Source organism: Coenobita brevimanus, chromosome 44 (genome assembly GCF_032717465.1).
Source record: "Coenobita brevimanus isolate Jiangsu-jjx chromosome 44, ASM3271746v2, whole genome shotgun sequence".
Lineage (NCBI taxonomy): Eukaryota > Metazoa > Arthropoda > Malacostraca > Decapoda > Coenobitidae > Coenobita > Coenobita brevimanus.
This window is the reverse complement of record NC_136997.1, coordinates 11,366,040-11,388,558: the sequence shown is the minus strand read 5'-3', so window position 1 is coordinate 11,388,558 and position 22,519 is coordinate 11,366,040. Positions and strand designations below refer to the sequence as shown.

Here is a 22,519-nt window from a genome sequence, read left to right as displayed (position 1 = left end):
AACCCCCTCTAGTGGCATTACATCAGCAACAGCTACTTGAGCTGCAGCCTGAACAATGGGGCAATCGAGTTCCACATGAACATAATCATAGTATTCATCCGAGTTCATGCCTCTACACAGCACATACTTCCCTGAGTTTACAGGCCCTCCAGTCACGTTTCTGCACACAGACTGTTGTGTACCGGTACTACGAACCACAGTAACTGGATAACTGATCCCATGAATTTTCACTGTGCCGTGACATATAAAAGGTTTACACCAGTCTAGGGACGATTTCTGAGGCAGTTCATCCGGAGGTGGCGTAGCATGTTGGGTAACCTTTTCAGCCTGAGCTGGCAGCGAGCACAGCCGGCTGCACTCCAGCTTTCCACAGACTTCTCCCTCACCGTTACCACTCTCCCAACTCCTCTCGTTCACCTGACTCGAACCTACAATTAGTGCCACTGGTTTGGCATTTTGGGAGGCCTTCCACTTAGGGCAGTTAGGCTTGATGTGCCCACTCTGTTTGCAAAAGTAACAAACTAGCTTCGAACTGGATACAGGGCTCTTTCTCCCAGAATTCTTTTTCTCCTCTGAACTTCCCTTGGACTGATTCACGGGAGATTTATCCCAGGCAGGGCCACTCACAGTCCTCTCCCTGGAATACTGAAAATTAGCATACTTGACCCCCATACTCCGCAAGGCAAACACCCGGTCATCAGCCCACGTCGCTGCTTCCTTCACGGTCTTAAATCTCTTCTCCCTAATTTTAACACCAATTTCTTTGTCAGCCATGTTGGTAAAATGTTCCATCAAAAGCAGTTCACGCACCTCGTTATACGAAGTGGCGCTCTCACTCAGCAACCACTCGTCTAACCTCTCCTCCAGATACCTAGCGTAGGCCATATAGGTGTCAGCAGGCCTTTTCCGAGCACCACGGAACAACAACCGATAAGCCTCTGGTCTAAGTTCATATGCCTTCAGGATGGCTGTTTTAAATTCATCATAATCATCTACATCCTCAGGGCTCAACCTATTATACACTTCCAAGGCTTTTCCCTTCAGCACATTAGATACTAACCCCACCCAGCGCTGCCTTGGCCACTCAAACTCCCTAGCCTTCTTTTCAAATCTAACAAACCATTCTGTCACCTTCAACTCATCAAATGCTGGCACTAATTTTAGACTCCTTGAGAACCAACTCTCCCTATCCTCTGCACGGCCTGAGGTTTGGGTATCTGAAGTTGGTCTATTAGCAGTCACCTCCAAGCGAGTCTTCTCCAGCTCAAATCGCATTTTTTTACGCTGCATCTCCATCTCCCTCTCTTCTTTCTCTCTGGCACGCTGCATTTCCATCTCCCTCTCTTCTTTTGCACGCTGCATCTCCCTCTCTTCTTTTTCACGCTGCATTTCCATCTCCATCTTTTTCAACTCCAACTGCAAACTGAGCCTCCGGTGACAAGGCTCCAGGGTATATGGGAGTGGAATGAACAACTCCAGGGAAAGCACCAGACATCCCTGGGGGAACTGCTCTAAACTGGCTCGGCGGCATCATAGATGGTAATAGTGGGGTAGCGAAACGAGGCATTTCAGCACCATAGTCAAACTCAGGGCTCACACGGGGAGTACCTTTGCTATGTGCCTCTCGTTGTTCCATATCCACAGGTGACTCAGCACGTACGCGATCTGGTGTAGACACGCGTGACTCCATGGCGACAAATCAATGGCAGTACTAAATAATGAAATACTAATGCTGACTGAGAAACTACACACGCATCAACTTCACCTCAAAGCACAGAGAACGCCAAGGTAACGATATCCTAGCAAGAAGAAGGCACTGTTAGGATATCCTGATGCGAGGTCACCACTGTTACGGTAGCGCCAACCCGGGGCTATTACAAAAAAGACAACAAGTCAGCCTTAGATGATCGGCCTCCACTGCGTTGCAAAAATAACACAGACCCCGGCACTGACACTCCGCAAACTAGAGAAAAACTGCGCAACGGAAAAACTAAAACGCAACACTCTGTACTGTGATAATAAAACGGAACAGCCTACCTATAGATCTAGCCTACTATCGTCACTACCGGAAGTAATACCGCCCGAGACAGTATACAGGAACACCTCCCACTTACTTCCGGTGGTGACGACTTTCTACTTAACCCGTGTCCAAGGGGGAACGCAGTTAATAGCTCACGATGGTTCTCACTAGCCTTAAGCAAAGAGATGGGATTAACTGTGTAGGGGTTAGGGGTGTGTGTGTATGTACATGTGTTGGGGAACGTTAACAAAGGCGGCGAGAAGACCACGGTGAGCCAAACTGGCCCTCCAAAGACAACACGGTTACAAAAACAAAATAAAATAACTACTTCCCTCAGTCAGCAACAAAAGAATAAAAATAAACTTAAATGAAAACGCCAGCTCGGCATAAAAATGACTGGGGAGAGAGAGAGTGTGCACACACGCAATGATACGGAAGCTAGCTGGGAAGATACTGGCTCTGATCAAGGCTCGCGCACGGCCAAGCGCGAACGCATAATCAAATTAATTAATAAGAACTTATATTCGTGCCCCCTCTCTCTCTACAATAAACTGGTACTTCTAATGCAAGCAAAACATCATTAGATATACTGGTAGCTCACACAAGACAATGAAAATAATCAAATGCATTCTCAGCATGGTATTAAATAAAATTGCCCTCAGTGGCAGGAACGAAAGAAACAAAAGAACTTGTAACACTCGCTAATATAAACTCCGCGGAATGACATTTGACATACTGCATAATCCCCTAGCCCAGCTGTAACGGCTGCACCCGTGGGAACGGAGAGGCGGACAGCGTAACAATATATATATATATATATATATATATATATATATATATATATATATATATAAGACAGGGGTGATAAGTATGAATGTACTAGCTTTAGGGGTATAAGTCTGTTGAGTGTTGTAGGTAAGTTTTATGGTAGAGTGTTAATTATGAGAGTTAGAGAGGGTACAAAGGGAGTCATTGGTGATGAGCAGTGTGGCTTTAGGAAAGGGAGGGGATGCGTGGATCAGTTGTTTGCTGTGACACAAGTGTGTGAAAAATATTTAGAAAAGGCAAGGATGTGTTCTGGGCATTCATGGATTTAGAGAAAGCGTATGATAAAATTGATAGGGAGGCTTTGTGGACTGTTTTAAAATTGTATGGACTTGATGACTGGTTACTAAAAGGGGTGAAAAGTTTTTATGTAAATAGTAGAGCGTGTATAAGAGTGGGAAATGCTGTGAGTGATTGGTTTCCCGTGACAGTGGGGCTGCGACAGGGATGTGTGATGTCGCCTTGATTGTTTAATATTTACATGGATGGTGTTGTAAGGGAGGTGAATGCAAGAGTTTTAGGAGGAGGTCTGACTCTGGTGAATGTTGATGGTGGAGAGTGGAATCTGAAGCAGCTGCTGTTTGCAGATGATACTGCATTGGTGGCTGATTCAGAGGAGACATTGAGACAGTTGGTAGAGGAGTTTGGAAGGGTGTGTGAAAGGAGGAAATTGAAACTAAATGAAAATAAGAGTAAAGTGATTAAGTGTACGAGGTTGGTAGATGGTAGGGGGATGAATATAGTTTTGAATGGCGAGTTGCTTGAGGAGGTAGAGTGTTTTAAATATCTAGGGTCACATGTTGCTGTGGATGGAAGAATAGATGCAGAAGTGAAGTTTAGAATAAATGAAGAAGGAAAGATGCTGGGAAGAATGAAAAAAGTGTTTAGAAGTCGTTTGCTTAGAATGGATGTAAAGAGAAGGCTGTATGAGGGTGTTGTGGTACCGTCTGCATTATATGGGGCTGAAACATGGAATATGGGTGTAGCAGAGAGGAAAAGTTTGAATGTAATGGAGATGAGGTGTCTGAGGAGTATGTGTGGAGTGACGCGTATGGGTCGAGTGCGAAATGATGAAGTGTGAAGGAAAACTGGAGTTGTTCGGGAGATGGCTGGCAGAGTTGAGCAGAGGGTGTTGCGATGGTTTGGGCATATGGAGAGAATGGATAATAAGCGATTGGTGAAAAAGATAACTAGATCTGATGTGAGAGGTGTAAGGCTGAGAGGAAGACCACGAATAGAATGGATGGACAGTGTGAAAGAGCGCTGGATGTGAGAGGGATGTCTGTTGAGCAAGGAAGAGTGGCTGTGCGTGACAGAAATAAATGGAGAGAAATTGTGAATGAATAAGTGATGACGCAGCCCTGAGGGGATATTCTCCCGCATTTGATCTGATCAGCTAGTCATGTCAGGTGCGGGTAAGGGGATGGGTCATTTATGATGTGGCAGGGGTAAACCAGCTCTGCTGTTGGGCCCTGCTGCGGATGTCACTGATTCCATTGCGCAGTTGACCCTTGTGCGGTGTGGTGCGGTGAGGATCTGTCCGTTCTCCCCTTTGGGGGTTAGATGCGAATGAATGTGTTTGAATGGATGAATAAATGGGGAGTGTGTTGTCCTGTCTCGGCTACCCCCCTTTCCTTAGGGGAAGCAGCCTATATATATATATATATATATATATATATATATATATATATATATATATAGTGTTACGGAACAGAGAGAGATAATGAACACTTCAAGTGAGAATACTAAAATCACTACTGTCCCGCAAAATTCCAGGTTCAAAACAAAAGACTTAGGTAAAATTACAAGTTAAAGTTTAATGCTCAAACTAACAACTAAACATTCAGGACTCACAAGGATAATGTAATGGCAAAACAGGTTACATATATGGTTAACTGCAATAGCCTCTATTAACACAAATCTAGCAAGAGCAAATTTATCTAAGTCAGCCCTGATAAAATGAGAAAACCGGATAACACTCAGTTAAAGCAAGATATAAGATTATTACAGATACATAATATTACTAATACTGGCTGATAGTATGGAACCAATATGAATCATGAAAACTTTACCAGGCTTACGAATTAACGCCTTAGGCTATACAGTATAAGAAAAATGGTAATAACACTTATACTCAAATTACACGCAGCTAGATGGCTGGAGACTTCCTGAGCACTCACAAAAATAATAATATACTGTACAAGGGAGGACAGAGATGCGAACAGAATGAGGAGTAGATCTAAGTGGCAACTAATGCAGAGACTGAGCTCATTATATAAGGACCGGCAGAGCTTGATTCAACTTGTAAGAAGGACGCGGAAATGAAGGCATAGGGGAGGAAGAGTTGACAGTCCTGCTCTGAACAACAGAAAGAATGACTTACTCTACTATAGGGGGGAGAATGGGAGAGTGAGGTAGAACACGCAAGCCTGGTTACTATGGAAGCCATGTGGCGAATCGTGAACAAACATGCAGCATACTGTACATTAAGATCATACAAAGGATGATGCAATCATGAACAAAACTGTATCATAAGTTAGAATTATACAAGGGATGATGAAATCATAGGCTATGTAACACCTCCCCACAAAGAAAAAGAAATTTACAAAGGAAATTTCTTATTACTCTAAAACAATCTGTCTAAAGTCTAGATAAGCAATCTGCAATAACATTTTCTTTCCCCTTGACATTTTGTATGTATAATGAATACTCCTGAAGAAGTAGACTCCATCTTGTCAATCTCTGATTTTTATCTGTAAACTTAATAAAATTTTCATTGGGTTATGATTGGTATAAATGACTATGGGGTCAAAACCAGAACACAAATAAAATGAAAAATGCTGTAAACCCAAAATCAAGGCCAAAAGCTCTTTCTCAATAGTTGAGTAGCTCTTTTGATGTGGAGTGAACTTCTTACTGTAATAAGATACAGGGTGTTCAATACCCTGATCATCCTCTTGCAGCAAAACAGCCCCAGCTCCTGTATCACTTGCGTCAACAGCCATCTTAAAAGGCTTAGCAAAATTTGGAGTAGCAAGCACTGGCTGACTTAATAGGATAGCTTTAAGTTTACTGAAAGAGGATTCACAGTTTTCGATCCAGACAAATTTAACTCCCTTTTTCAGTAGGTCTGTAAGTGGTGATACAAGAATTGAAAAGTTAAGAACAAATCTCCTGTAATAACCTACCATTCCCAAAAATCTTTGTAGCTCTTTCCTACTTTTAGGTCTGGGAAGATCACTTATAACCTGAACCTTAGCTCCTGGTGGTGCAACGTGTCCATCACCAATTACGTACCCAAGGTACTGAACTTTAGCTTGACCAAACTCACACTTTGATAAATTAGCTACAAGATTAGCCTGAACCAAACGCTCAAGAAATTTACTGACATGGCATAGGTGATCTTTCCAGTTGTCACTGAAGATTAATACATCATCAATATAAACAACACACCCTGCCAGACCCTCTGTTACAACATTCATGAGCTACTGAAAAGTGGCTGGTGCATTCTTCATACCATATGGCATTACAGAACAAGCAAAAGTCTTTCCTAGTGTTACAAAACATGAGATCTCCTTAGCACGTTCAGTCATAGGTACTTGCCAGTATCCCTTTAACAAATCAAACTTACTTCTGTACCTAGCCTTTCCGATCTTGTCTATGCAATCGTCCACGCGAGGGAGAGGGTAAGTGTCTGTTTTGGTTATCTGATTAACACGTCTGTAGTCGATGGAAAGCTGCAGTGACCCACCTGGCTTAGGGACTAGAGTGACAGGAGAACTCCACTCGCTCTGACAGGGCTCAATCATCTTGTGGTCCAACAGGTAGCCAAGCTCCTTCTGGATGAGAGGAACTTTCACTGGGTTCACAAGGTAAGGAGGCAGTATAATTGGCTTTGCATCTCCAACATCGACATCATGCATCAACACAGTGGTTCTTCCTGGAGTGGCACGGAACACTTGTGGGTACTCCTGCAGTAATGCCGAAAACTCCTGCCTTTCCTCGGGAGCTAGATGAGAAAGCTTAGTCTGGAGATCATTCATGATATCAGGATTCTTCCCCAAACTATCACTCAGGCTCATACTGCATGGGAGAGCTTCACTTGCAGACTCAAGTGGAACAGCTACAGTGCAGAACAGGGTTATTTTCGTCCCGCCTGTGATATAACTTTAGCATGTTGATGTGACAAAGTTGTTTGTTCTTTCTACAATCTGGTGTGGCGATGACATAGTTGACATCACTGAGTTTCTTCTCCACGAAATAAGGACCACTAAACTTGGCTTGAAGAGGTTGCCCATGCACTGGTAGCAGAATCAAAACCTGATCTCCTGGCTGAAAGTGGCGTAACCTGGACTTCTTATCATACCAAGTCTTCATCTTCTCCTGAGCAGCTCCTAAATTCTCTCTCACCAGCTGTAAAGCAGTGGACAGCCGTTCTTTGAACTTCATCACATACTCCAGCAGGTTGACGTCATCTTCCTCCGACAGCCAGCATTCCTTGAGTAGCTTAAGGGGTCCTATTACTTCATGGCCAAACAGTAGCTCAATGGGTGAGAAGCCCATTGATTCATTTGGAGATTCTCTTGCGGCAAATACAACGAATGGAAGACCTTGTCACGTGGATGCATATTTTGTGTAGTTAATTGTTCCCCTTTGCGCCACGTGTATAACTAGCTAGTTAAGGTGTTACTAAATTAACAAACTGGCGACCCAATGAAGTTGTGGTAGGCCTGCATATAAGCCTAGATGCAGAGGCTCAGAGCTCTCTCTCTTTCTGTTTCCCTGTCAGTGACGCCGGCTAGCTCTGGGTCGTCCAGGTTTAAGGTTTGTGTATGTCCTTGGTTAGGGATGTAGGATGGACTTTAGTAAGTTTATGCTCTTGTCCAGTAGGCAGGGTGATGTTTTGTGTTTTGTTTTCCCACTATTGGTTGTAAGTTAAGATAGTTTAATAGATTATGTTAATTTTGTACGTGGTGTTTTGACTCTCCTTAAATGTTCATATGCTATAGTAACTCGAGATCTAACTAGTACAATATGGTCTTGTCGTACACTCAATTATCATTCTATCGTGGTTTTACTCAGGCCGTGCACCCTGTCCACTTGTTGATTGGGTAGTTTGAGACAAATGGGGACCTGTCGGGGATTGAATATGTATACTAGCCTGTATATTTAGCTACATTACACGTTCCTGTGTACTCCTGTGCATTGCAATTCAGCCTTTAGCAACAACTGTTTCCCTCATATTTGAGTTTGCTTTATGAAACAAGTGTTCTCCCTGGTAACCTAATTGTGTGCACTAGTGTATACGCGTGTAGCTAATTCCTGCTCAGTTACCTCATTCAAGAACTGTGTTCCGTTCACGAAACTGTTCCTAGAGTGTTGTTGCTTTACAACTCTTGTTTGTTCTACTCTGTTTGGGCATATGGGTCGTGTATATTGTATGATCTGTATTATTTGATAGTGTGGTGTATAGTGTTTTGTTGTCTTAGCTCCATACACACCACTATCGTTATATTTACTATACCAGTTGTTTTACTTGGATCTATTAGGAGATTATTACGTACCCACGTACAGCAGAGATTAGTACTCGCACTTGACTGGTGACATTGTATTCCCCACGTAATTTTTGTAGTGTGTGTGTGTGTGTGTGTGTGTGTGTGTGTGTGTGTGTGAGCGCTACGTTCCCGTGTGTGGTGGAAGGTTTATTGTCCCACTAGGTGAAGTGGTTTACTGAGATTTGAGTGATTACACTATCTAGCTAGCTAGCTTATTTTCGTTGTCCTTCCCTTCTCGCCGCCATCACGTTTGTGTCGGAAGATTTTGTTTCTAATCCTACAGTGACTGCCCTTTCTAGGTTAACTAAGGTTCAGTGGGAAGCGCTGGCAGCTTATTATAAGCTTGAGCTTCGTCCTAGGTTGAAGAAAGATGATATAAAGCAGTTAGTACTTGCACACATGGTGAGGGAGGAAATTTTCAGTGAGGAAGAAGTGAAAATGTTGGAACATCCTAGTGATTTGATGGCTTTGAGGAAAATTGAGCTGGAGTTAAAAAGGCTTGAGGTTGAGAGGATGAAAGCGGACAATGATAGAATCCGTCTCTCTCGTAGTCCCACATCGCCTGAGTGTGAGCCAGATTCCTTCAAAATTGCTGCAGCATTAAAGTTTGTTCCTAAATTTAATGAGGAGGATCCAGAAGATTTTTTCACCCATTTTGAGAAGTCGGCTGCGCTCCATTCTTGGCCCCAGGATAAGTGGGTGTTGCTAATACATAGCTCATTTACTGGTAGAGCTCAGGAAATGTTTACCGCACTGGATGCCACTCAAATTAAAGATTATTATTTTGTAAAAAAAAAAAACTGTATTGCATGCATACAAGAAAATGCCCGAAGCTTATCGGCAACAGTTCCGCCATTGCTGTAAGACAGAGGGACAGACTTATGTAGAATTTATCTGCCGCAAACAACGACTTTGTAAAAAATGGGTTGAGAGCGAGTTGACTAGTTTGACAGTTGAGGGCTTGCTGGAGTTGTTTGTGCTGGAGGAAGTGAAATTTTGCCTCCCAGCTAGAGTAAGGTCACATGTGGAGGAAAAAGGGTTATGTACGTTATCTGAGGCTGGCATTGCTGCCGATCATTTCTCCCAACTAATAGTGATCCCTTCCACAAGTATAGGTTGACTGCTCCCCAGCATAAGCCAGCCAGCACTTCACAGAGTGAACGGCCCCTGAATAAGAAGCTGACGAAGTCCCGGGGACCTTCCTTTAAGCTTGACCCCACTGGTGAGTGTGTTGGTGAGGAGACTCGTGGAGTTACTAATCAAGACGTGAGGAGGTCTCTCTTCTGTAGGTACTGTAAGAAGCCTGGTCACATCATAAAAGACTGTAGGAAGTTGGCCAGTAAGCGCAGCCCTACCAAGGGCAATGCAGTTCTCCATGCCAGTGCACTCACCCAACCAGTAGAGGTGAGTGACCCACAGGTTAATGATTTACTTGTTTCGGGGCCATGTGAACATTCAGGTGATTCCCTTGAAGTACCCCCATCATTTAAACCATTCTGCTCAAGAGGTGTAGTATCAAAACATGAGTCCAGTAGATTCTCGGCTCCTGTTGTTATGTTACGTGACACTGGATCTGATTTATTTTCATTTTAAAGGAAGATGTTCCCAATTTTGATTGTTATACAGGTGAGACTGTACTAGTGTCTGGTCTGCCAGGAGAGACTAGATATCCCCTTTGATCAGTGTTTCTTCAGTCTGTGTTTGTCACAGGCCCAGTAACACTAGCTGTAGTAGATCAACTCCCCGTTAGGAACATTTCAGTATTAATTGGCAATGATTTAGCTGGTTCCCAGGTTAATGCTAACCCCATCGTTTCAGACAAACCTGTTGATATCAACAACACTACTGACCTAGAGCTGAAGCACCCTAATCTCTTCCCAACTTGTGCTGTTACTCGTAGTTAGAGCCAGAGGTTGTTGGATGCACATACCCCTGCTGTAGAGCCAGAGGAAAACACACCCGAGGGAGATGTTTCCCTTGCGGAATTGTTTGATGATACACTCAGTAAGTCTAGTTCTGGTCTCCTTGACTTTGGTAGCACCCCTATCACAAGGGAGAGATTAATTCAGGAACAGTCTAGTGACCCCGAATGTAAGTTGTTTCTTGCACAGCTTTCTGAAGGAAATGAAATAGATGAGGTTCCACACTTTTTTTATCTCAATTTGGGGGTGTTGATGCGTAAATTCAGACCACCTAAGGCTCCTGCCAATCACACGTGGGAGACAGTCCATCAGATCGTCGTCCCAAAATCTCTACGTATTGAGATATTGAAGGTGGCACATGATGGGGTGGGTGGACACCTAGGAGTCCGTAAAACTTACCACAAGATTTTGTCTCATTTTTACTGGCGGAAGTTGATGAAAGATGTTAGTTCCTATTGCTGTACCTGTCATGTGTGTCAGATTAGTGGCAAACCAGGCACTGAAGTCAATCCTGCACCCCTTCAGCCCATTCCTGTCATGGAGAAGCCTTTTAGTAAGGTAATTGTTGATTGTGTGGACCCTCTCCCAAGGAGCAAATGCGGGAATCAGTATTTATTAACCATAATGGATGTTGTCACTCGTTACCCTGAGGCCATACCTCTCTGTAGTATCACTAGTAGGAATGCTGTCAGGGCCCTGATCAAGTTCTTCACACAGGTTGGGTTACCTGCCATCGTGCAGTCTGATCAAGGGTCTAACTTCACCTCCAGGGTGTTTCAGCAAGTGATGAGGGCCCTGGGAGTCCGTCAGTGTAAGTCAACTGCTTACCATCCTCAGAGTCAAGGAGCCCTGGAACGTTTCCATTCCACCATTAAGACTATGATATTTACTTATTGTGTGGAAACGGGTCAGGATTGGGATGAGGCTATTGATCTTTTATTGTTTTCAGTTAGAGATAGTGTAAATGAGAGTCTAGGCTTCACCCCATTTCAACTCATTTATGGACACCAGGTCCGTGGTCCTCTCAAAGGCTTGAAAGAATGCTGGTTGAATGACGAGAGTACTGTACCGATTGCTGCATATGTAACTCAGTTCCGCTCCAACTTGCAGCGTGCATTAAAGTTTGCCCATTCTAATCTCAGTATGCTCAAGTACGAATGAAAGACAATTATGACAAAATTCACAAGGCACAATCCCGCATTTTTCATGTTGGTGTTCAAGTTTTAGCTCTGCTACCAGTACCAAAGCAGCCTCTTCAGTCTCGGTACTCTGGGCCGTATCATGTTTTGAAGCAAGCTGGAGACCTTAATCATATCATTGCTACGCCAGAGAGGCGGAAGAAAAGGCGAAGTGTCCATGTCAATTTGTTGAAAATGTATCACTCTCATGACCAATCACAAGGAGGGGAAGTGGAACAGGTCACCTTAACAGGAACTAGAGTAGTGGAAAAGTCAGAGGAAAATGACCCTACACCATTCGTAGGCAGTAAGTTGTCAAATCGTGAAATTCTAACAAATCTTATGAGTAAATTAGAGCATCTGCCCCCTACCCAGGCAGGCGATATTGACTGTCTTCTACAGGAGCATCCAGACCTCTTTGGTGACACCCCTCGGCTCTGTACCCTGCTGCCCCATGATGTGGATGTTCAAGGAGCCCCTCCGATCCGACAAGCTCCATACCGTGTCAATGCAGAGAAGAGGGAATTCCTTCAGTCCGAGGTGCAGAGGCTAAAAGAGCAAGGTTTGATCCGTCCAAGTATGAGTCCCTGGGCCTCACCTGTAGTATTAGTCCCCAAGGCTGGAGGAAGTTACCGCCTTTGTGTAGATTATAGGAAGGTCAGTGCTGTTACCCTGCCCGACTCCTTTCCACTTCCCAGAATGGATGACATTATTGATGACCTAGGAGCGGCCCACTACGTCACTAAGCTTGATCTCCTCCAAGGGTATTACCAAGTGCCCTTGACAGAACAAGCCAAGTCAATCTCTGCCTTTGTCACTCCAAGTGGCCTTTGGGAATTTCTAGCTCTTCCCTTTGGCATGCGAAATGCCCCGGCCACATTCCAAAGACTAATGAACAATTTGATTGCAGAGTTGCCTGGCGTCCGTGTGTACCTAGATGTCTTAGTTGTCTGGAATGACAATTGGGAGAAACACCTTGAGAGGCTGCAAAAGCTCTTTGATGTCCTGGAGGAGGCCAATATCACCATGAACCTCGACAAGAGTGAGTTTGGACACGCCCACGTCGTGTTCCCGGGGCATGTGGTTGGGCAGGGCCAGCTAGCCCCTGTTGATGCAAAGGTGGATGCCATTTTACAATACCCACCACCAGCTGACCGAAAGTCTACCATGAGGTTCCTTGGGATGGTGGGTTACTATTGTCGTTTCTGCAGGAACTTTGCCCAGGTCGCTGCTCCCCTTACGGATCAACTTAACTCCAAGAAGACGTTCCATTGGACAAATGAATGTCAGCAGGCATTTGAGGGTTTGAAAGCCCTGCTGGTTTGTGCTCCTGTGCTCCGAACCCCGGACCCACATCGGCCCTTCATCATTAGAGTCGATGCAAGTGATGCAGGGGTGGGGGCAGTGTTCTTGCAAGAATATTGTGAAGTGTTACATCCCGTATGCTACTTTTTCCAAAAGTTTATGGTTTATCAAAAGGCTTATGCCACCGTTGAAAAGGAGGCTCTTGGAATTGTCATGGCAATAGAAAAATTTGAAGTATTTCTGTCTAGTAGCACATTCCCCATCACGGTGTTCACAGACCACAACCCCCTTGTGTTTATTAAAAAGGTCAAGTTTAAGAATGCTCGAGTGCTGAGATGGGCTCTAGCATTGCAACTGTATAATATAAAACTGAAGCATATTCGTGGCAAGGACAATACCATTGCAGATGCATTGTCAAGAGTGTGAACAGAGTGTAGGTTCATTATGATTTACCATGTTATTTACCTGTTCTATGTTTTTAGGTTTAAGGAATTTTTGTAATATTGAAGTAAACCTACTTTTGTACCTCTAATGTTTGTACATGTTAGAGTAACTTTTTCCGGCTTGGTAAAAAGTTCTTTTTTGGGGGGGAGGTGTCACGTGGACGCATATTTTGTGTAGTTAATTGTTCCCCTTCGCGCCACGTGTGTAACTATCTAGTTAAGGTGTTACTAAATTAACGAACTGGCGACCCAATGAAGTTGTGGTAGGCCTGCATATAAGCCCAGGCGCAGAGGCTCGGAGCTCTCTCTCTCTCTGTTTCCCTGTCAGTGACGCCGGCTAGCTCTGGGTCGTCCAGGTTTAAGGTTTGTGTATGTCCTTGGTTAGGGATGTAGGATGGACTTTAGCAAGTTTATGCTCTTGTCCAGTAGGCAGGGTGATGTTTTGTGTTTTGTTTTCCCACTATTGGTTGTAAGTCAAGGTAGTTTAATAGATTATGTTAATTTTGTACGTGGTGTTTTGACTCTCCTTAAATGTTCATATGCTAAAGTAACTCCAGATCTAACTAGTACAATATGGTCTTGTCGTACACTCAATTATCATTCTATCGTGGTTTTACTCAGGCCATGCACCCTGTCCACTTGGTGATTGGGTAGTTCGCGACAGACCTTTATCCCAATTTTTCTGATGTTCCAAACAGTATTTCCTGAGCATCGATTTGAGTGTTTGATGATATCTCTCCAATGCTCCTTGGGTCTGGGGATGGTAAGCTGAAGAGGTGATCTGGGTGATGACCAACTCTTTCAGAGACTGCTTGAAAACATTTGACATGAAATTACTTCCCCGGTCTGACTGTACCTCCTTCGGCAGACCAAACTTGGTGAAGAACCCTAGCATTTCCTTAACCACGTTCTTTGCTGAGATATTTCTAAGTGGAAGGGCTTCAGGATAACGAGTAGCCATATCAATCAGGGTCAACACATAAGAAAATCCTGAAGAAGTCTTAGGAAGAGGGCCCACAATATCCACCAACACACGGGTGAATGGCGCCTCAAAGGGAGGAATGGGAACTAGAGGTGCAACCTTTTTGGTCTGATTACATTTACCCGCAACTTGACAGGTGTGACAAGACTTACAATACCAGGAAACATCTCTGAAGATACCTGGCCAGTAGAAGTGTTTCAAAATGCGTGCCACAGTCTTCTTTACTCCAAGGTGTCCTGCCAAACTAGAATTATGAGCCACTCTAATGATATCCTGCCTACAAACACGAGGGATGACAACTTGATGTACAACCTCCCATTCACAGTCGGTTGATGCTGTTGGGGGTCTCCACTTCCTCATAAGTACTCCTGACTTTATATAATAACAAGTAGAAGCACCAGCTGGCTCTTCCTCACTGCAAGCAGAGTTAGCTAGACCTTTCAACTCAGGGTCAGCAACATGCAACTCAACCAACTCTTGACGAGACAAATTATCAACACTACGGGGTACTGCCTCATCTGGTGAGTGGTTCAAATGAGCAAGAAAAGTGTCAGCTAGGATAACATCATCATCATCATTATCCTCTAAGTCACCAGTAACTTTAGACTTAGCCCTAGTGACAGCACATGCAGAGAACACATCAGGGACATCACAATCCTGGGTCGCAGTCACTGGTTCACTAGACAACTGAGGAGCTGGACACACTTGACTTCCACCAATATTATTTCCATGTAAGAAAGTTACACCTGACATTGGGAGTGTCTCAACCAACCAAACCATAACGGAACCATTAATAAAACCAGACTCTAAATTCACTCTGCACAGAGGGACAGAGAAGTAATTATTCCCTACACTATGTAAGATTACAGTTTCATCAGAGGAATTAACATTAGAGCCTAGAACACTGGTCAGCATAAGGGATTGACAAGCAACTGTATCACGATATTTTTTAACTGATTTCCTGTCATTACTGTCCAGAGGACTGACAAAACCATTAGACAGGAAATTAGCACATGAACTCTAGAGAGTGTCACCCACTTTACTGCTCAAAAGAGGAGCTTCATCATGAGAATTTAATTTACCCCTTAAAGCATGTTCAGTTAACTCGGTTAAAGAATTCTGGGAACTCTCAAGGGTGGACACTAGACCAATTGACTGAATATGTAAAGACTCCTTTTTGTTCACATCACGCTGTCTCCTGAAACATTTCTCCGTAGTATGACCAAGCTTACTACAATAAGTACATTTACTTTTCTGAAATCTAGAGGTGGAGCTGGTATTTACTTCCTAAGAAACATCATCTTTGTTCTCTTTCCTGTTACCTGTACTCTGAGTAGAGGCAACGTACTTACTCTCAGCTTTCCTTTTTTCTTTAGAATATCTCTTGTGAGTGAGAACATATTCATCAGCTAAAACTGCAGGATCAGACAAATTATCTATTCTTTTCTCATCAAGATATAGGCTTACATCTTTAGTAATACACCTTTTGAAGTCCTCCAGCAAAATCATCGCTTAAATTTATCAAAATCAGAATTTACATTCTTAGAATTTAACCACTGCTCTAACAGATCTTCTTTGATTTTTGCATACTCAACATGGGATTGCTTATCTTGCTTATATGTTGTCCTAAATTTTACTCTATAGGCTTCAGGAACAAGCTCATAGGCCTTAAGAATCAAGCTCTTAACTACATCATAATTATCAGATTGATCCTGAGGCAAAGATGCATAAGTTACTTGAGCTTTACCGGTGAGAACAGTTTTTGGCCAATTAAAACCTGTAGCTACCCTCTCAAACAACTGAAAATACTTTGTTAAATCAGATTCATTAAAAGGAGGGACAAGTTTAACATTTATAGCCAGATCAAAATCATCAGAGCTAAATGATCCAGTTCCACCTTGTTTCATTCGATACTCATGGTCTGCCTGAATCCTAGCAAGTTCAATTTGTGTCTCCTGAATACGAGCCTGAGACTCAGCCTCCTTAGCACGTGCCTGAAACTCAGCCTCCTTAGCATGAGTCTCCTGCAGGGCTAGCTGAAACTTAGCTTATTCAATCTGCGTTTACTCATCTGGGGGAGTTACATTAAACAAGTTTTTATTAATCATGCCAACAATTTGATCTTTAGAATGATGAGAGTGAACAGCAATTCCCAATTGTTGAGCAACAAGCTTAAGTTCATTCTTTGTTCTGTTTCCTACATCACACAGTGTCAAGAGAGCGCTGGATGCGAGAGGGATGTCTGTTGAGCAAGGAAGAGTGGCTGTGCGTGACAGAAATAAATGGAGAGAAATTTGTGAATGAATAAGTGATGACGCAGCCCTGAGGGGATATTCTCCCGCATTTGGTCTGATCAGCTAGTCAGGTCAGGTGCGGGTAAGGGGATGGGTGTATTATGATGTGGCAGGGGTAAACCAGTTCTGCTGTCGGGCCCTGCTGCGGATGTCACTGATTGCATTGTGCAGTTGACCCTTGTGCGGTGTGGTGCGGTGAGGATCTGTCCGTTCTCCCCTTTGGGGCTAAGATGCGAATAAATGTGTTTGAATGGATGAGTAAATGGAGAGTGAGTCGTCCTGTCTCGGCTACCTCCCTTTCCTTGGGGGAAGCAGCCTAGGTATAAAGAAGAAAGAAGAAGACATCACACACTGTTTGCACATTTGACAAAAAAATCTTTCGCTTCATCAAGAGTAGTAATAGTAGACATCATGGATAAATCACAGTCACAAAATATCAAGCAATATCGTTATGATAATACCCTGAATATCCTGGCGAGGTCGCCAAATTAATGTTACAGAACAGAGAGAGAGAATGAACACTTCAAGTGAGAATACTAAAATCACTACTGTCCCACAAAGTTCCAGGTTCAAAACAAAAGACTTAGGTAAAATTACAAGTTAAAGTTTAATGCTCAAACTAACAACTAAACATTCAGGACTCATAAGGATAATGTAATGGCAAAACAGGTTACATATATTGTTAACTGCAATAGCCTCTATTAACACGAATCTAGCAAGAGCAAATTTATCTAAGTCAGCCCTGATAAAATGAGAAAATCGGATAATGCTCAGTTAAAGCAATATATAATATTATTACAGATACAAAATATTACTAATACTGGCTGACAGTATACAACCAATATGAATCATAAAAACTTTACCAGGTTTACGAATTAACGCCTTAGGCTATGCAATACAAGAAAAATGGTAATAACACTTATACTCAAATTACACAGCAGCTAGATGGCTGGAGACTTCCTGAGCACTCACAAAAATAATAATATACTGTACAGGGGAGGACAGAGATGTGAACAGAATGAGGAGTAGATCTAAGTGGCAACTAATGCAGAGACTGAGCTCATTATATAAGGACCGGCAGAGCTTGATTCGACTTGTAAGAAGGACGCGGAAATGAAGGCATAGGGGAGGAAGAGTTGAGAGTCCTGCTCTCAACAACAGAAAGAACGACTTACTCTACTATAAGGAGGAGAAGGGGGGAGTGAGGTAGAACACGCAAGCCTGGTCACTAGGAAAGCCACGTGGCGAATCATGAACAAACATGCAGCATACTGTACATTAATATCATACAAAGGATGATGCAATGACGAACAAAACTGTATCATAAGTTAGAATTATACAAGGGATGATGAAATCATAGGCTATGTAACAATATATATATATATATATATATATATATATATATATATATATATATATATATATATATATATATATACACACTGATAGGCAATATGGATAGATATGAGGAACAGAGGGCAAAATTCATAATACTGCATAATAACAGTATCATGTGTTGATTATATAGAAAACATTTTATTATTAATAATGCATACATCCTAAATATAATGATAATTGTTGCCTAACTTTTCACATCAATATCAGGTCCAGCCTCCCTCTTTCTCAAGAACTGCTCGCAACCTGTTATGCATGGAGTTTACAAGGCCACGGATGAAGTCAATTTTGCGATAACAAAGTTCCCGCTGGGTGAATACGTGGTTGATCTGTTCATTTCTTGTTCTCTCGTCTCCTGGCTGCCAGGTATTAACCATTTCGGTCCAAACGTGTTGTATTACATTTAAATTGGCCTCTTTAGTGGGCCTGATTGTGATGTATATCTATCTATCTATCTATCTATTGCCAGATGCCTCAATCCCGTTTGGGGTGGCCTCAAACAAAACGCCTCCACGTCGCCTTGTCCCCCGCCATTTCACTGCCCTGCTCCCAACTCACACACCCCTCTCTCATATACCTCTCCACCCCATCTCTCCATCTCATCCTCGGCCTCCCCCTCCCTCTTCCCCCCTCCACCTCACTCGCATACACTTTCTTCGTCAGTCTTTCACCCTCCATCCTCTCCACATGGCCAAACCACCTCAGTGTGTGTTTCTCATAACGCTTCCTGTCAATGCAGCCAAATGAGAACTAAGCCCTGGGTAGGGAGGGGGGAGGATTCGGGCCACTACCCATGGTGGGGGGGATTGATTCCCCCACCGCCCTCTCGCCACCTACCTCTACCCCAAACCTTTTGTTCCCTCTCCCACTCCCTTGCTTGTGACTGGACTCACAGCTCCTCCTACCAACTCTATATGGCAGATCCAAAATTAATGTTTGTGAATTTTTTTTTTCTCTCCCTATATGCAAGAGTTGCCAGTGTCAATTTTTGACAGGCTGTAGTTCAGTAACCAGTTGGTCTAGAATGCTCTGGTTTGTGGCATAAGGTGTATAAATTCAAGCACTAAACTTGAACATAAAACTTTTTACTTCTGTAAGGGCTGAAAAAATCGGCTCCATATACAGGTTTTCAGGGAAGGTCGGTTGATTGAATTGCATATCCTAAGGGTTAACAAAAAATAAATGGTCTTACTTTAATTTTTATCAAAATACGTTGCCATATTACTGAACATGCCCCCAAACTACCAAATTATGTATCAGACACTGGTATATCTCAGAAAATATTAAAACAACATACTAATAAAAATTCTTTGAAAGCTATAATATAAACGTTAGCAAGCATTGTCGGTCGAATATGTTCCACACTTTCAAGTGTGAACGTCAAAAACTTCATAGATTATAATTATGTTTGGCAGCATGGGTGTTGATATTTCAGGTGGCTGGCGTGTTGCTTGGTCAATCCATGGATGACAGGAAGGTGCGGATGTGGTGGGTGAGAGTGTGGCTGCTATCCTGGTGGCTGATGGTGGACATCCTGGCTGTTGTCTACAGTGGCAACCTGATGGCTGTCCTCACCATCCCTGCCTATCCCAGCCGCATACAGACAGCAGATGATCTTGCCAAGTCCCATTACATGTGAGTCTCTCTCTCTCCCTCTCTCTCTCTCTCTCTCTCACACAACATCAAATGGGGATGACGAAATACTGAGACTAAGAAAACCACGATCCTATTAACATCCATGCTAAAGACCTTTAGTCGTTCCTGTCGGTCATTTATTCATTACATCTATGCATAATTATAAGCTAACACACACACACACACACACACACACACACACACACACATAGTTCAGGCATCAGAGAGGCAACACTTATACCACCTTGCGCTGTGCTGGCCACTCTTGGCCACAACTGGCCATACCTAAATAGTATCTTTATATGAGTCAAGCTCTGCACTAAGTTGAACATTTAGGTGTTCTAATGCAGAAGAGGAAGTTTAAGCAAAAGTGTTGTCCAAATAACAGAATACAGCCAATTAGTGTAGGCATGCACTGAGCAAGCTCATCAGCTGTTTAGTCTGCGTGTACCCAAGGGATGCATACTTGCAAGTAGAATTGTTTTTTCTCAGTACCACAAGATGACCACCATCTTTAGTAAGGCGAATATGGAAGGAGTTAACCCCTTAACCGCGGGGCATCACTTTCGTGACGCTTGGGAGCAAGGGATCATACCACAGGGCGTCGCTTTTGTGATTCTGTGTTATTTTGAATTCACCCGGGCTTCCAAGTGGGGGCTTGTATCATCTATCAGTACTGCCAATGTCCAACACTAGTCAGCACTCCTAATCTCATCTGTACTCCCATCCATTGTTGACAATTTAGCCATTTCTCCCCGTTCTTGACTCCCCTCCCTACCCCCCCTCCATTACCCTATCCTCTCGCCTGCCCGGCCGTGCTACGCTAAGTAAATCTTCCCTGGAATTTTTCACTGATTTCATCCATTGAAATAAGCCCTATGTCCTATTCTTATACCAAATAATATATACAAGAAAGAAATAAGGTAAGTGAGAGTGCCATACACCTGGAATTAGCTAATTATCACCTGACAACACCTCACGTGCACTCGTTCGCTAATTTTCACTGCTTTTTTCCCCTTGAAATATGCCGTATAATCTATTTTCGTAATAAATATACATGTCAGGAGGGAAGGAAGAAGCCTAAGTGATATTTACATTCACCTGGAACTACCTAATTTATAATGTATTGTCTAGATTTCCTGCCAATCATATCAGTGCTACACAAAGCTGTTTCAAGATCTAACATTGGTAGCTCTGAATATATATCTCCTAAGTAGGCCTCTAATCTATTTTCGTAATAAATATACATGTAAGGAAGGAAGGGAGAAGCCTAAGTGATATTTACACTCACCTGGAACTACCAAATTTATAATGTATTGTCTAGATTTCCTGCCAATCATATCAGTGCTAGACTTAGCTGTTTCAAGAACTAATATTGGTAACTCTGAATAACCCCTAAGCAGGCCTCCACACTGGCCCTCCGTTATCAGTTTACTCTCATCTTCCGAAGCAAGGGTACGTATGTTTCTTCTTGCTGACTTCAAGGCCTTTTTTCACCCCCATGCAAATGGCCCTGTGACCTTTACCCCCTACTAAACCTCGTGTGGAAAGAGGTAAAGGGCTGACAATTGATAAAAGAGTGACTACGATCTTTCTATTGAGTAAAACAGTGCAAGTGGAATTGTAAATAATGTGTAAACAGCAAGTGAAAGTAATGAATGTAAATATACGTGAACAATGGAAAATAGTTTTATAAGTTATTTCAAGTGACAGTGCACAACACAGTGTAAATAAAATAGAAATGTAAATAACGTAAATAAAATAGAGAACGTAAATAGAAATGTAAATGAGTAGTATTATAAGAATACGAGTATATACCCTAGGTGTAATGAAAGTGAAAGTTTTACTCTAGCATGTCTGAATGCTATGAGTTATGAGAGTGAAGATGAAAGTGACATTCACTCTCAATGCCAGTGTACAGGACGAGAAAGTGAATGCTACGTATTTTACTGAAAGAAATTGAATCCCTACAGTGACAATAAACTAATACTACTGAAGGAAACTTATGGATAAAGACTGTAGATATATATAAGTGTTATATAGTAATAGAAATATAAAGTGTGAGGGGTTTTATGAATAATAAATGACAGAGTAACAAAAGCGAACTAGTGCCAGTGTGACGATCAGACGCGCTCGTAATTTCCATTGCTTTCACAGTGTGTTTTTTTTTTTTAGTATGGATCCCAAACTACTTGAAAATTGTAGAATAGTGTTTATAGTGTTTGTATCTGGCTGTGGTAATCATATTACGGGTTGTCGGGAAGTGTAAAGTGGAGACTTCGTTACCCTACTTCAGAGGTCTCCACAAGTCCTACGGTAACCGACGAAGGCTCAACAATCATTCCAGGAGAAAGCTGAAGGTATGTGCCATAAGCATATGTAATTTTATTATTCTAGGACTAATAACTGATTTTTGGCAAATATTTTTTGAGAGTCTGTCGGAGCCCAAATAACCCCGCAGCACACACAAGTCATTGGTAAACAAGCCAGCGGTGTAGGGGTTAAGAAAGGGATAAAGGTAGAAAACAGGATAATGATTTCTACAACGAAATGGTTTGAAATAAAATCATACATCAGACTAGTAGAGAAGGTGAACAGATAACAGAAGGCATTTCAGAGTGAAATGGATCAAATTAAGAAGCAAATGCACATGCAGAAGGAGGATAATGAAATATTAGTAAAGGAATAAACAAGAAAGGCACAACATTATAGGAGTTGTCAGTTGAGGAGGATTCACTTAGCAGGAAGATTAGTGGAATAGGAAGCACAGTTGTCAACCATGAGAGTATTATGGAGGAGTTCAGAAATGATACAGAGACAATTAGGCAAGCAAGCAGTCTGATAGATCAGAGCAGTAATACTGAAGAGAATATAACCCAGGTGAATTAAGCAATGCAAAGTTACAAATCTGATGTGGAAACTGAAATGGTGAAAGTAATGGTGAAAGTATGCTGAAATGTTGAAA

General features: G+C 42.6%; 1 protein-coding gene across 1 annotated transcript in view; it reads left to right on the top strand.

Annotated features, from left to right (window-relative positions):
• The window catches only part of LOC145397973 (uncharacterized), a 327,146-nt gene that overhangs the window by 104,207 nt on the left and 200,420 nt on the right, over window positions 1-22,519 (top strand). Inside the window, exon 3 of the mRNA XM_080270948.1 lies at window positions 19,355-19,554. Coding sequence (XP_080127074.1) covers window positions 19,355-19,554 — 200 coding nt within the window. The remainder of the gene's footprint in view (window positions 1-19,354; window positions 19,555-22,519) is intronic.